We start from the raw sequence: 15,316 nt of genomic DNA on the forward strand, positions 1-15,316 counted from the left end.
TATCTCCCAACATCTGTAAATGCTGTAACTAATCCAAATCCTCCAGATGGCGTTTTGACCAGAAATGATGGATTTACATACTCGACATTGACTTTCACAATCTCTGGTTTAGTAAAAACACCACATGCCTCCAACTCATCAAACTTGTCCTGAAGTGTTGAAAGAAGTTGTTTATTGTAATGAGGTAAGCGCCCCTTTCTTTGAAGTCTCAATATACCTGGCGAATTGCCAATATGAAGCTAAAGTGACCAGGGTTAAAATGTAAATATGTTAAAAGAGTATTTTATAGAATTTAAATAGTTTCATTGTTATTGATATCTGTATTAATATAGGGAGGTGACCATTCTACATTGATCCAGTGCCTTTTTATGGGATTCGAAACTGTGACTCTGAGATGTATGAGAGTTTGACTTCTAGGCGGGCAATTCTACTTTCACTTTAAACGGTAAGTTGAAAAGAGCATGCTGCATCTTTGATGTAAAATATCTCGAAAAGGAATCAAGGACTCTATTGCAAATTTGGCCTTGTTGGAAAGGTTAGGAATTTTGTTGAAAGTTGATATCTGTCATTATACTGGGAAAGTTTTTTTTTGAATTAGGAGGGGTTGAAAATGGGTATATTTTCCTCATTTTTGTTGCTTTTTTACTTCCAGGATGGCAGGTGCCTGAGTGTATCTTGACCCATTACCAGGCTAGCATCAGATGTCATGATGGACCTTTAAAATCTTTCACATGTGTACTTTCAAGAACCATATACATTATTTTTGAAAATTGGTTGCCATGGTAATAAAATCTGAAAATTAAAATATGGGCTTCTGAAGGCGAATTTTCCTCCATTTCCTGGTAGTTTGAGACCTTGAGGAGGTTTAACTGGTCCCATATTGACAACAGCTTTAAGTGGACCACTGGCACCATTGTAGCCTTTAAACTCTGGGTTAAACACCTCACTGTATGCATCAAGAGTCTTCTTGAACTGTGATTTCATCGCAGGAGAAAGAGTATTGTCAGGGTCAAGGTTGACTGCAGCGGGGTGTGTGGTTGTTCGTTTACTGTATTTAGTGTTGGGTTTCGGGATAGGTCTAGTGTCTCCATCATCTGGAGAGACGTTAGGAGAGAAAGTGGGTCTCACTAGGCACAAGTGTTGGTTTCGTTTAATTGTACAAGGTTCATTTGACAAGTTAGCAATCCGTACTTTTCCTGCCACGCTGTCTATAAATGAAGGAGGGGGCCAATTTGTTGTAGAATTCTGGCATACTGTGGGTTCAAGTGAAAATGTGTTGTACTCATCGGGACTTGTCATGTCGTCGGGAAGCTTGACCTCAATGTACTCTCCTGGCCACAGAGTTGTGGTGTGGGGTACAGGAGCTCGAAGTACTTGTGTGAACCGAATGGAGTGGTGTCCTTCCTGAGCTTTAGTTCCATACCGGAATATACACCTGTCACCAATTCTGATTTCTTGCCGGGCGGGTCGGACTATAATGTCATTTTCCTCCATAAATGGAATTCCAGCCAAAATGGGAGTGTCCAGGTTGTCAACAACTAGTCCTTCGAATGTAACTCTTGTCCATCATGATTAAAAGTTAGTCTAGTCTCACCAGATACATGGAGTGGTGATAATCCATCTGCCTGATGGGCATATTGTGATGAAGGGGTGACAGATGCTTGTAAATTGTGGGCAACGTCCGATCGAATCATGTTACCAGTTGCACCACTGTCTATGATTATACGAACAGAATGGTGTGTTAGAAATGCATCAATGTACGGAGATTGACGTATTTGCACCCTGCTAACGGAGGCATCCTGACTGACTGAAATCTCATCTTCATCGCTGTAATGGTTACCGTCTGTACCCATTATCTGCCTTGCCTTTGCAAAGTATCTTTTGTCACTTTGGGGTAAGTACGAACATTTGCTAAGAAAGTGATTGCATGGACGCCCAGAAGCCTTACACAATGGACAGGATTTCTGGACTTGTGGTGATGACGGTTTTTTTCACTTAAGAAAATTGTGTGCGCATAGCTCTGACATCCTCTGTGTTACGTAGTTCTTCCAGCAGTGAATCAATGGCTTGGGAGATTTCAGGCTTCAATGTAGCCAGTGTACGCGATCTTAGTTCGGTCCCATACCGTTGTTTCACTAATCTTGGGAGCTCAGGATGGATTAGGGTAAGCCAGGTAAGTACGATAAAGTTCTCCATTGTAGGGGTAAGTTCCTCATCCTCTTTGATTTCTTGGCCATTGTGTGTAATACCCACTTCTGTTTTCAGGAGGTTATCTTCAGTAAATGCCATTAGTCGCTGAAACAAGTCCTCAGGTCGTTCATTAGGCTGTAATCGAATGTTTACAAAGTCAAGGAAATGTGCACCCGTTGACTGAAATCCATAATGTAAGCGAATGATCTGCCATATGTCCCTAAGTGTCGTAGAATTGTTAACAATAGTGTTCCTTGCTATAATAGGTGTATAATTTGCGATTTGACCGAGCATGAGTTCAAGGGTTCTGACTTTTTGTGCGCGGGTCTTTCTATTGGCCTCGGACACATTCTCGTCGTCGTCCTCGAAGTTTCTATGGGGGTTAGCACGGGTTTTCTTCCCCCAATTTGTACCGTCCTCTAGATATGGTAAAAAATTGGGGTCCAGGGAGAGAGTATATAATAAATTTTGTCTCCAGTTTTCATAGGAGTTAACAGTTTCTACTTTCGTCAAGCACCATTGTTTTGGCGCTTTATTTGCCATGTTGTTAACGATGTTATGCCAAATACGTTAGTACCTGTGTGTCCGTGGTGAATTTTATCACGCTGTTACTGTCCACTTCTAGGAGAGTTGAATATACGTTAAAAAATAGCTTGGGTTCATGAATGACCGCTGCCACCACGCCAGTTAGTGTATATCCAACACAGCAACAAACACTTAGTTGTAAACGCAGCACATTTATTAAACCGGAAACGTGAGAGAGGATAGAAAAGTGACTAAACATAGAACCATACCGGTTACATAATGCTAACCCGGAATGCAAGTAATTAACATACTGGTGCAGAAATTAAAATATGAGAAATAAATTTCATTTTTTAAAATGCTGAGGGTGTGAAAGCATGCAGCGCTTCACATTGGTACACTTTTCATGAAGTGCTAACACGCTTTCTGAATTATGCAGGCTTAAAGCGTCGAAGTTCGTACCTCAAGTATATTTCAATTCTTAAATGCTTTCCAACCTCAACATTCAATTTATGAGATGAAAGTTCTGAAGCTAGTACATGCAATATAAGATTGTGAACAGAGTCAGTGGGTTCTGTACTGTAAAAATGTAAACAAAAGTTGTCAATGAAGTGAAATTACACCAATGGTTGTTATGTTGCTTTAGAACGTAAAATAGCTTCGATGATAATTTATCTTGTGAAACATTTACACCGAAAGTTCCAGACTTAATTGTGTATGTAGATCTAAATAATTGTATTTTGTAAATAAAGTTTCCCTAAATTCCTAAAACCTAGAAATACTCTAAATTTTGAAAGAAATATCAGGAAAGGCAAGGGGTGGTATCCACATGCGTTTGCTTAATATTTTTCATAACAATTTATAATGATTTTAAAATGCATATGCATTAGGTTTAACTTATGAAATATATGAAACGGTGGGATCTGAGTCTCTGTGGTAATGTCTGATTCCACCGATTCTTCATGCTGTATTTAGTTCCTTCTCTCCTCCTGGAGAATAGGGCATCTAACACGCATTTTCCAGTTTTTCCTGTCTTGTGCAGCTCTTGCTGTTTCAGTCCAGTTGGTAAACCTTAGCTGTTCTTCTTCTCTCTCCACCGTTCTCCACATTTCCTATGGCTGACCTCTTTCCCTTCTACCTTCAGGTGTCCATGTCAATGCTACTCTGCAGTTGTTATGTACATCTTTTCTTAAAACATGTCCAATCCAGGTCCATCTTCTTACTCTCACTAAGACACTGATCTTATCCATCTCTGCTCTTTTCCTTGATGTTATCGATCTTCTCCGACCAATATATCTTAAATATCTTTCTCAGTCCTGTATAGAGGAATACGTCTAACCTTTTTTCATCTCCCTTTGTTACCTTCCATGTCTCTGACCCATATAACAAGACTGATACAACATTTGATCTAAATATTTTCAATTTGGTCTTTCTTCCAAGGTGGCTGTCTCTCCAGAGTTTACTAAGGTTGTTAAACGCAATCCAGGCAAACCCTATTCTCCTTTTCATGTCCTCTGTAGCCCCACCACTTTTCCTGACTGTTGCACCGAGATATATGAATCTATCAACTTCTAGATCTTCCCCATTCATAGTTAATGGTGCGCTTCCTGCTATTTCATTAATGCTGTCAGTCTTTGTATCTGCTGTCTGCTGCTTGATATAAGGGCAATGTCATCAGCAAAGTCAAGGTCTTCTAACTTGCTGGTATATTTCCATCGTATGCCTGTGTTGCTTTCTGCTATAGCTTTTCTCATAATCTAGTCTATTATCAGGAGAAATGGGAATCCCGACATGTTACACCCTTGTTTCACTCCTGACATTACTTGAAACCACTTTGATAGTCCATTCCCGGTTTGCACAGCACATTCACTCGACTATACATGGCTTTGATAATTCTTATGAATTTTGATGGGATTCCGTAACTGTTCATGATCTTCCATAGCGTATCCCCCATGCACACTGTCGAAGGCTTTCTCAAAGTCTACAAAGCAAAGGTAGAGGTTGCTGTTCCACTCTATTGCTTGTTATCCCCTCGCGCAACTAGTTGCGGAGGGGATATAGCATCACTACTGTGCGTGTGTCCGTGTGTGTGTTTGTGTGTCCATTACAGCTTGTGGGCAAGATTTAAAGAGAACCTTTGCACTAACGATTCTCAGCCTTCGCATACATATGTGGCATTGTAAAAAGACGAACCCTATTCATTTTCAAGATAATTGGTGAAATAGTTCTTAAAATATCGCGTCTTTACTACCTAAAAACCGTGAAATTTTATGTACGAGTTGACAATACTCACTTCCGGTTAATTCAAACTGATACCCTGTCAAGTTACGATTCTGGTCGCTTCGGTTGCACCAATTAACAGGGAACCAGTTTAAAGAAAACGAGACAGCTTACGTCTGCTGCAGGTAAGTTTGTATTTGTGCATTGTCATATTAGGCCTAGTGCACGTTGGCGTGCGCAAAGACAGTCTGTAGGAATTAAAAGCGCTATCTCTGACACTGAGTAATTAAATAATTTGAGGAACGTCTTGGTTTCATTTCCAGATTACCCCACGTGATTACAATACAGAATTAATTCAGATTACCACACGTGTCCGTTTACAGAATTAATTCTAAATTAATTCTGAAGGCGTACGTAATTCTTGAAAGCTATAAAGATATTTCACAAGCTTCGTCGACCTGTCAACATCGGTATATTGTCTTTTTACATAACGAAAAAATATCGCTTCCGTGGGGATTTTCTGAGTTCATGCATTCTGCATACAACAACTGTGAGGTATATTCAGGTAAGTAAATATGTTTCTGCTAGGAATAAGGGAAACTGCCCAATCACGTATGTATATGCCCCCCCCCCCCCCCCCAAGATAATATGCACCTTGATAGGTTTATTAAAAATACCATATTAATTATCCCCCCACCGCCACCACCTTATATGATGTTAGAGGTATCTGAATTTTAATCAATAATAAATAGCTATATATATTTAACAAAAAACCTATATATGAATATATAGAATGGGAAGAATAAGGGAAACTGCACAATCACATATCCCCCCACCCCTAATGATATGCACCTTGATAGGTTTATTAAAAATACCATGTTAATTATGCCTCCCTCACCACCACCACCACCACCACCACCAAATGATGTTAGAGGTATCTGCATTTTAATCAATAATGAATAGCTATACAGTATAATACAATGCATATGTTCATGATATTTCCTGCCGCGAGGGGATGCTCCGCTTAGCGGTGCCCTTGTTCGACAATGTTACGGAGAATGAACATCTGTTCCGTTGTACTTCTTCTAGCCCTGAATCCAGCCTGTTCTTCATGCAGCATGCTGTCCACTTCCTGTGCTATTCTCTTGATGATGATTCTCCCCAACACTGTGGATGCTGTTGTTAAAAGTGTGATTCCTCTCCAGTTTCCACACGATGTTAGATCTGTTTTCTTAGGCAGCTTTATAATGCAGGCCCGTAGGAAGCAATTTCACTTTGAGGGGGGGGGGGGGGGGGCACCACACCAAAGTAATTTACGACAAAAAAAGTTATATCGACAAAACCATTAGTAAAAAGATAACTGCATAACTATTTGCAAGCATTGAGGTGTACGTCATGTACATAAATCTAATTATGTACATAGAATCTAATTAGTTTCCCAGAAAACCTCTCAACTTTAATTTTAAGTTTTGTTTGGGGTTTTTTTTGAGGGGGTGTTAAGGATTTTTTTAAATCTATTTTTTTGTTTATATCTTTATCATTTTGTTGTCAATCATTTCTGAGTCATAAGGTATTTAGTACTCGGTAAACTTTCCAAGAATCGCCAGTCTGTGTTCACTTTCACTTACGAACTCCTCAACTATTTTTTCTGGATTCAGTTCATCAGTCTCATTTTTATGAACATGCAATAAAAGCAAATTGTTTGTTCGTATTTGGCTCATTGTTGATCTCAGTGATGTTTTCAATCTTTTCAAGGCGCTGAATGAGCGCTCACTGGTAGCGTTAGTTGCAGTAAGTACCAAAATTAGTTTGAGAATTTTGAGGATCTCGGCAGACTTTTTCATTTGAATGTCTGAAATATTCAACCACACTTGGTATATCTGGCGTAAAGTCTTTTGGCAAAACAGTCTTTAACATTATAAGCTGGCAGTGAAGATCCTTTGGCTTCAAATCTGTATCATATAGGGTCGTGACAAAATTGAATTCTTCTTCAAACGTTTGACCTGTGCAAGCCTTAATTACGAGGTTTTCAAGATTAACATAAGCTTTGTAACCTGGTTGGTCAAATCTAGATTTTATGCCAGCTAAAAGCAGATCTAATGCCTCGTAGAAATCTTTCCTATACATATCTGCACACAATGAAAAAGTATGTGCTGCTGTCCCATCATCAAGTTTACGAGGAATTTTGCGTTTTCTAGGAAGAACAGGGTCATCGATGTTCATCTGTTTTGCTTTTTCAGCAACTTCCTCGTAAAACTGATTGAAGATTGTCTCATCTCGGAGACTTTGCAAGCACTCATTGTCGTTGATGCCATTTTTTGATCATCACTCGCCGGGAGATTTGGAGCCTGCAGAGCCCTAGTCAAATTATCACTATAACGTAAAAGTTTTTCACTCAGTAAACACCCAAAGAAGAAATCAAACCTGCACATATAAGCAGCCACTCCCCTAATTCTGTTTCTCATTTCTACCTCACGCACGTATTGGAGGCTTTCATCCCAAACATTTCTTAGAATTTCATAGTTTGACAAAATGCTCAAAAATGTGTCGGTTTTGATTGTCCATCTTGTGGGACACAAAACCCTTATTCCCGCTGACGTTTTCTCTAGATTTTGGGCATTTTTTAATGTATTGAAAATCATCACCCTTCATGGAGATTCTTTAATCAATTTTGTTATATCTTTTGCAATGTCCAGGGTGTCTCTAAGCAACTTACATCCCTTAATAGAATCACTTCAAGCTAGGTTAAGAGCATGACCATAACAGTGTATGTAAAGGGCTCTGGGTTCAAGTGCATGAATTTATGTTGCAACACCTGTCTTTGAACCAACCATAGAAGCAGCCATGTCATAACACTGGCCTCGTACTTTGTTGATAGGCAGATCGAACCTCAAAAGGGCATCTTTAATTGCTAGGGTTATTGAATTAGCCCCAATGTCAGAAAGACAGTACATCCCTAATAAATCTTCATGAGCGGTAAAATTTTGATCAACCCATCGAATGCATAAAACAAGTTGCTCTTTGTTGGAAATATCTCGTGTTTCGTCTGCCATTATTGAAAAGAATTCAGACGGTTTGATGAAAACAACAATTTGTCGCAAAACCTGCAACCCCATCACCTGCAATATTTCATTTTGTATATCTGGAGCAACATACTTATTTGTCTTGCGTTGTAGCCATTCCCGAAGCTGGGGATCGCGTTTAGCCTCTAGCATGAGAAGTTGATTAAAGTTCGAGTTTTTCTCGTCTTTGTCACCCCGAAGAGCAATTCCTTGTCGAGCAAGAAACTTCAAAATGTTTGTGATTTTAAGCAAATTCTCTCTGTTAGACTTCTTCTCGACTTCGTGCGTCTTTGAAATACATTCTCCAACATCTTTAACCTCCTCCTTTATCGTAAACTCCCTTTCCATTGCCTCTTTATGGCAATCACTTTTCTCGTGTGCGGCGAATTTTGTGGTTGCTTTTTTCCAGTTTTTAAAACCACTTGATATGAAAGCTTTTTCTTTCTTGTGACAACTGAGAGTCTTCTTCTGAAATGATTTTATGCAAGGAAAACAGAATATAACATCTTTGATTTCTACATAATGTAACCAAGACCACCGATCAAACCAGGAGGCATTGAAAGATCTAATCTTTTTACCAAACTTTTTTGCTTGAAAGAAAATATTCAGTGGCTGATTTGGGGTACTACCGATCTCTGGTGTATGTCATTTTTCATGTACAACCTGGGCCTTTTGAACTGGTATTTCTGAGATATCATCTTCTGAAGAAGAAGAATCAATAAAGGAAGCAACCTTAACATGTTTGTCTGTTTCTTTGTTTTCAGTTTCCCCCCAATTTACCGGTTTCAATAGACTCCTCATTTGTGTTAGACTCCAAGAGTGGGGAAGGACTATCTTGTGATTGTTTTGGTTCAAATGAGCGATGAGGTTCAGAATCCTCAAAGGATAACCTCGAACGCTTTGAAAGAGGTTCCTCATGCTTGTGAATACAGGCAACAAAATGATTAGGTGTCCAACCATCTATTTTTGTAGCAATTGTTTGAGTCCACATGATGTGGATAGCATCCTGATATTCTTTAGCATCAGCACGGTCAAGAGGAACAATAAGCTGATTATGATCTTGTCTGTTTACACCAGGGTTTTGCACCTCGGGGAAAATCGACATGATTGGTTTCTGCAAAACGTTAGAAGTTACGAACCTATGTAAAAGGCTTGAATAGTAACCGTTCTGGGTTGTTTTTATTGTTTCCTTTTGTAACAAAGCAATCAAATCACCAGTAATTAAGCACCCTTCTGACAGGGAACTTTCAAAGACATATTGAAGTGAACTTTTGTTTGTGGACATTATCACAAAAGTGTTTTCATTCGTGTAGCGCTTCAGGTTTGAAACAAGTTCAAACACAATTCGTACCCTCATTTCCTTAAAATTGTCCTCATGTCCAAACACAAAAAAGAGAGAGTTCTGATAAAACAATTCCAATCACCATATATCTGAATCGGGATAAGCTCAGAAGGAGCATCATTTGGATAAAGCTCGGAGGAAACAGCATCTTTTCGAATATTCGAAGTTGGGATATTAGGTATGCTTGTTGGAAGAGGATATTTCTTAAAAGTTTGTCCTTTGAGTCTAACAAGAAAACTTAGCGCTCCCCATCCCTTTTTTCCTGCATTCCTTGCTTCTTCGTGCACTTTTTCGAAAAATGCCTTTCTTTCGTCCGTCTGGGCATACATTGTGAAATATAATCAAAGTTAAAACTGTGCGGAAGGTTGATCTTACACTGATATGATAGTGTCTACTCTTGGACCAAGAATGAAACAGGTCTTGACAGCCTGAGACTTTACAAGCTTTGAAAAAGTTGTTACACGTCATGACCTACGTCACATTGGGGGTGTTACGTCACTGATAAATAGTACTTCACACATTGTCGGGTTTACCTTTACCATAAAAACTGTGATGATAAAAAAGTCAACAATTCATCATATTAGCTTTACAATTTTTTTTAAAATATATACAAACGTTGAACTGCTATTAGGGCAGTTGGGCATAGACATTTTTGTATCAAGACGAAGTTTCTATGAACAAGCTATCTAATGAATTATTAGACCTTGAAAGTTAGTCAAGGTCACACATATTAGATACCTTTTGATCAGTCGTCCCTTGCGAGATTTTTTCACTCGTATGAGTCGTCAACAAATACCGGTAAAGGACTTTAAACGACACTAGTGTCGGGCACTTGGCAAAGGAACAGTCACTACATATCATAGGTTTGACGCCAGATGCGGAGCTGGGAACAAGAACCGAACCATTACCTCATGATTACGACCTTTTGGATGATGCCCTAAGAAATGTTAAGGCATTAAGTGCTTTTCATAATATTTTTTTATAATTTAAACTAAAGGACAGTCACACTGACTGACTCTGAGTCTCATTGAATTAAATGAACTTTCTGCTTAAAAATAATTATACATTACACTATATGTGAATTTTACTATATGAATTTTTTTTTTAAAAATAGGGGGGGGGGGCACGCCCCCCCCCCTCCGTGTCCCCGGTTCCTACGGCCATGTAATGATTCCCTTCTTCCAGTCATTGGGGACTTCATGCTGACCTCGTCATTATATGAATGCATACAATATTTTCCGTTCCGTTTTCCGTTCTGTGTTTTAGCAGAATATTAAGGATTTACTGGTCTTGTTTGTTATTTTAAATCGATATCAATAAATGCACTGGGACATTTAAATGCTTATTCAATGCTAAGTACATCTCGAGATCTTTAACGAAACCGAAAATATATCGGTTCATGTTTTGATAAATAAAGAACATTTGGTTTCAACCAGGCTTCTGACACTTCAGGTAGGAATATACACCGTGTCTCTGTGCATCATGTTTATCAAATACAACAATCTGAACAAACATTCTACACTTCTACACGATTACTTGTCATGCCGTATACTGTCAAATGTCGCATTTCTAAAGCATTCCAATCATTGAGTTCTGTAAAATGTGGTTTGCGACGTTGAAGTACAACATAACATGGACCTTTTCAGAGAGATTGTGGCTGATGTAAATGTCATTTGAGCTTCCGAAAAGTGAAGATAACGAACAGTGATCAATCCCATAACTCCTTTAAGGAATACAAAATAAAGAGCTGGTCACATACGAACCCCTGGATACACCAGAGGTGGGATCAGGTGCATAAGAGGAGTAAGCATCCCCTGTCGACCGGTCACCACCGCCCTGAGCCCTCTGTAAACGGAGTAATCCATTGTCAAAATCAGTGTGCGATGAACAGTCTAACAATCGGTATGAAACATGCCCGACAGCATACTAAAATTTGCCTCCTATAGTTCAGCTATGCCATGTGTACTGGGTATGAAATACAATGCAGTGGACATATCATTATGTTATGTTATGTACATAATATGCAATAACGTCATAACTTCATTGGCTGGTAACAACTTACTAACATACCACATGCATATCTTTGATGATCTCACTGGTGCTTGGGTTCAGGACCCCCCCCCCCCTCCCCTCCGCTCCGAATAAGCTACATGAGTTGATTTAATTATTTTTTTCTTGAAAATATTTCTAATGCGTGTCAACAACGTCTTGCATACCCATTAAGTCCAAAAAAATTAATTAAAATCAACTCATGTAGCTCATTCGGAAGGGGGGGGGGGTCCTGAACCCAAGCACCTGTGAGATCATCAAAGATATGCATGTGATAGATCTTACGAATAAATAAGTTGATGCCTTCCTGGCAAGCAGTTAATTACACTAATGCTAAGGGGAGATGTGAATAAAGGTTGTTTTTTCCCCGAAATTCCCGACTCGACCAAGGCATTTGAAAAGAAAAGACTACGTAAACTGTGGATCAATCATTTGCGTAATGAAAAGTTGAAGTTCAAGACATTTTTATGAAGAACGTTTACCGTCTGCCTTGTCTTTGACTCGACTGAACGCCTTCTTTTCTCAATTTCTTCTTGCGAAAGAACAGGCTCAAATCTATACGGCTCGAAACTTAACTGTTCGTGACTTGTCATGTTTACAGTGTTGCTGATAAGATAAACCGGAATAGACGGTGTGACATCATAAATTAAACTTCAATGGCCACTCTCTTAGCGGCGGGAAATTTAAAATACATGATATATTAATATTGATTTAATTGTTAAGCAAGGATTTTTGTTGTTAAAGACTGTCAATTACGATATCAGTAAGTAATACTTTATTCATAAAAGCAACTATGTGGTTAGGGTTGCTTTTCCCTTTAAAGACTGGGAAACGAGACATGGTTGATGCTTTGTTTCACCTGGGTCTCTCGATCGATCTGCTATGATAAGGGTGCTGGGCATCTCCATGGATTTGGTGAGCAGAATATCCCGCTTCGTCCAGAAGGCGGGTCCATTTTGTCACACAGGCTGGGGAGATCAGTTTACAAATGGGGCAATGGATAACTTTTGATCATAACCTGAGTTCAACAAGTGCTTGTTGAAGTCATGATCCTGGATGGATCGTCAACATGCTGCACGTGGCATGGCAAATACCTTCTCTGAGCATACATAGTATTCTTGCCATACATGTCAGCTACAGCATTCAAACAGGCTAGATATTGTTTGGGATAAATAAACATTGAGGCGGGGCTATACAAAGATGTCGATATTCACATTGGACACAGATATTGCCATCCTTGCAGTGACAACATCTGGACGCCTGGACATCGATAAACCTTGGTTTACTTTTGCTACAGGAAAGAACATCAGGTACTTGACAGCCCGCAAAATGGCTATGGCACTGGAACTGAACAAGTGCCGAGAGTTGCCATTCTTACACGCCTTCACCGGGTATGATACCGTGACATGCTCCATTGGGAAGAGAAAACAGCATGGGAAACATGGAAATCCTGTGATGTCACTATAGCTTTCTGTGCATTACACTGTAACTGTCATACCAAACCATTGCAAGTGTAGATGACTACATGGATCCACTGGAGTGTTTTGTTGTCCTGCTTAACCATCGAACCAGCAGCCAGGAACATGTCAATGAGGCTTGCAAGCATCTCTTCACCCAGAGTGGCAGATCAATAGAGGCCATCCCACCAACTCGAGCTCTCAGATAGTATATCATAGAGTTGCCTACCAAACCGGCTTCTGTTGGGGTCATGTGACGATTTGCACACCAGTGATTCATTCGCAAAGTAAACAGGGTTGGGTTCAGATTGATAATGACTGGGGTTTGTATTGAACTTCCCATATTTATGTAGCAATATTCCATTATCACCTGCATAATTATGTTGTTTATATCTCTCAACTGATTCGATACGCAAGAGCTTGTTCTGCGTATGGTCAGTTTTTTTTAAATGGAAGCAGGTTACTGACAAACCAGTTGATGGTGCAGGGGTTCCAACAGTCTCATTGAAAGTAAGCATTTCGCAAATTCTATGGTTGATATAAGGATCTAGTTTGCCAATACAACCTATCATTGGGTCATATGCTGTCTGACGTGTTTCATACCGATTGTTGGGCCGTTTTTGGCACACCGAATTTAACTATGGATAACTCCGTATACCTGATCAAGATATAGAACTCATGGCGGGTGTGACCGGTCGACAGGGGATGCTTACTCCTCCCAGACACATTATCACACCTCTGGTGTGTCCAGGAGTCCGTGTTTGCTCATCTCTCTATTTTGTATTGCTCATAGGAGTTATGAGATTGATCACTGTTCGTTACCTTCACCTTTCAAACTCCTCCCGGAGGCAACTTGGCCATACTGGCAATTTATTACATGTGGATGCAAGATGGGTTTGAAGAGAACAGTGCAAGTACGTTCAGGTCGTACTCCAGTGCACAGCTCTCTGTCACTGCGGAAGGGAGTGCACAAGATAGTTTACAGAAGAGATTACACACTTGTACACAATTATGTAGAATACTATATCACTTGGATCCAAGTCTTTTCTGTGCATTATTTTCTATGTAAAAGTCAAATAGAAGCACTCCTAGAGTGTTAAAGTGACATATCCCGTTCATTTTCGTCGCGTTTTATAAGTTTGTTTAAAAAGTTCAAAAACTATTTTTGGTCAGAAGGGTCAATTAAATGGTATGTAAGCTTTGACACATTTAATTGGCACCACAACACCTGTTTATGTGAGGAGGAAAAAACGTCAGTGATGTGGTTTTTTTAATAAGTACATGTAAATACAGTTATATTGAAATGGATAGTGTGTCGCATATTACCCGAAAATGGTCATTTTAAAAGATTGACCTCCATTTTGTCCTAATGAGAAATTTGGAATGTCCCTATATCCAAAACTCTTCCTTAAAGAATGCTCTAACAGTCTACCAAATTTCATGCTTGTATCACTAATAGCACAATCTTCCCACATATCTGCTGGACTAAAACATGTCAGTGGAGATGTATCCCGTGAAGTCCTGCTCTGGGGATGCCGACTCGTGGTTGAAGGCTGGAATCAATTTGAAATGTCCTAATGACACCATCGGCAGGAACCTTTACCAGTGTGCCCCTAAGGATGATAAGACTGACTTGGTCGAGTTCTGCTTGAAGGGATCCAGAGGGAGATATGAAGAAGGTAAGTTCAGGATCTGTCTGTCTTTTCAGAATAGTAGATACTGGTATTAATTTGTTACCATGGATTCCTCGTTAGACATTTTTGACTGAAGTTTGAAGCCTTATATTTTCACAATGGTGGTCTTACGCTAAATTCAATGTTATAATGATATACATGTATAATGCATGATTGCAACAAGTATACGTGTACATTTGGTCATCATGGCTAAGTAATCTTGTCGAAAGGCCTGATACTGACTGAAGATTCAGTCTTGATAATGACCTTTTATCGCCATGCGCTACAGCCTAAGTGTCATATTGGTTGTGGGGGTGGTGGCTTCATCTAAAGCAAATGACGTCTTTACACAAATAAAATATCATCAATATAGTATAAAACAAACAAAACATTTGAGATGCTGAAACTGAAAACAATATAAATTATTTTAGGTCTATGTGTGTACGCCTATCCTAGTGGTCACCTAGATGTGGAGGGATGCGAGAAGTTTTTGTCTGGATGTCCTGAAAAGTCTTACATCAGCGATGAAATTTTCAACTGTAAGTTCAGTGCGAATTTGTAAACGGACTGGAAAGTATCACTATCTGTCTGTCTGTCCGTCCGTTTGTCCGTTCGTCCACCCGCCCATCCATCCATCCATCTGCAAACCAACAACTCTCTCCAAAGTAGATACAACCAGCAGATACAACCGTGAACGTCAAGAAAACATATGCCAGGCACTAAAATGACCCATGAACAATGAAAATTGTAAAATTTTCGGGATAACCCGCCCTTTTCTGGGACAAAAAGTGATATACATGT

The 15,316-nt window shown here is 39.5% G+C and overlaps 1 protein-coding gene across 1 annotated transcript; it reads left to right on the forward strand.

Moving 5' to 3' along the window:
• The first annotated feature begins 14,194 nt into the window (after positions 1 to 14,194).
• On the forward strand, positions 14,195 to 15,199 carry LOC130047372 (uncharacterized). Its single transcript, XM_056142151.1, has 2 exons — positions 14,195 to 14,521; positions 14,947 to 15,199. The coding sequence occupies exons 1-2, from the start codon at positions 14,335 to 14,337 to the stop codon at positions 15,075 to 15,077; spliced, it is 318 nt and encodes a 105-aa protein (XP_055998126.1). The 5' UTR covers positions 14,195 to 14,334; the 3' UTR covers positions 15,078 to 15,199.
• Positions 15,200 to 15,316: the final 117 nt, after the last annotated feature.

The sequence above is a fragment of the Ostrea edulis genome, chromosome 6 (assembly GCF_947568905.1).
Source record: "Ostrea edulis chromosome 6, xbOstEdul1.1, whole genome shotgun sequence".
Taxonomy (NCBI): Eukaryota; Metazoa; Mollusca; class Bivalvia; order Ostreida; family Ostreidae; genus Ostrea; species Ostrea edulis.

Excerpts from the sequence above, each read along its gene's own strand:
- LOC130047372 (XM_056142151.1), top strand. The coding sequence starts at position 14,335 with ATGTCAGTGGAGATGTATCCCGTGAAGTCCTGCTCTGGGGATGCCGAC. Across the intron at positions 14,522-14,946 it reads CAGAGGGAGATATGAAGAAG|GTCTATGTGTGTACGCCTAT; the intron begins GTAAGTTCAGGA and ends AAATTATTTTAG.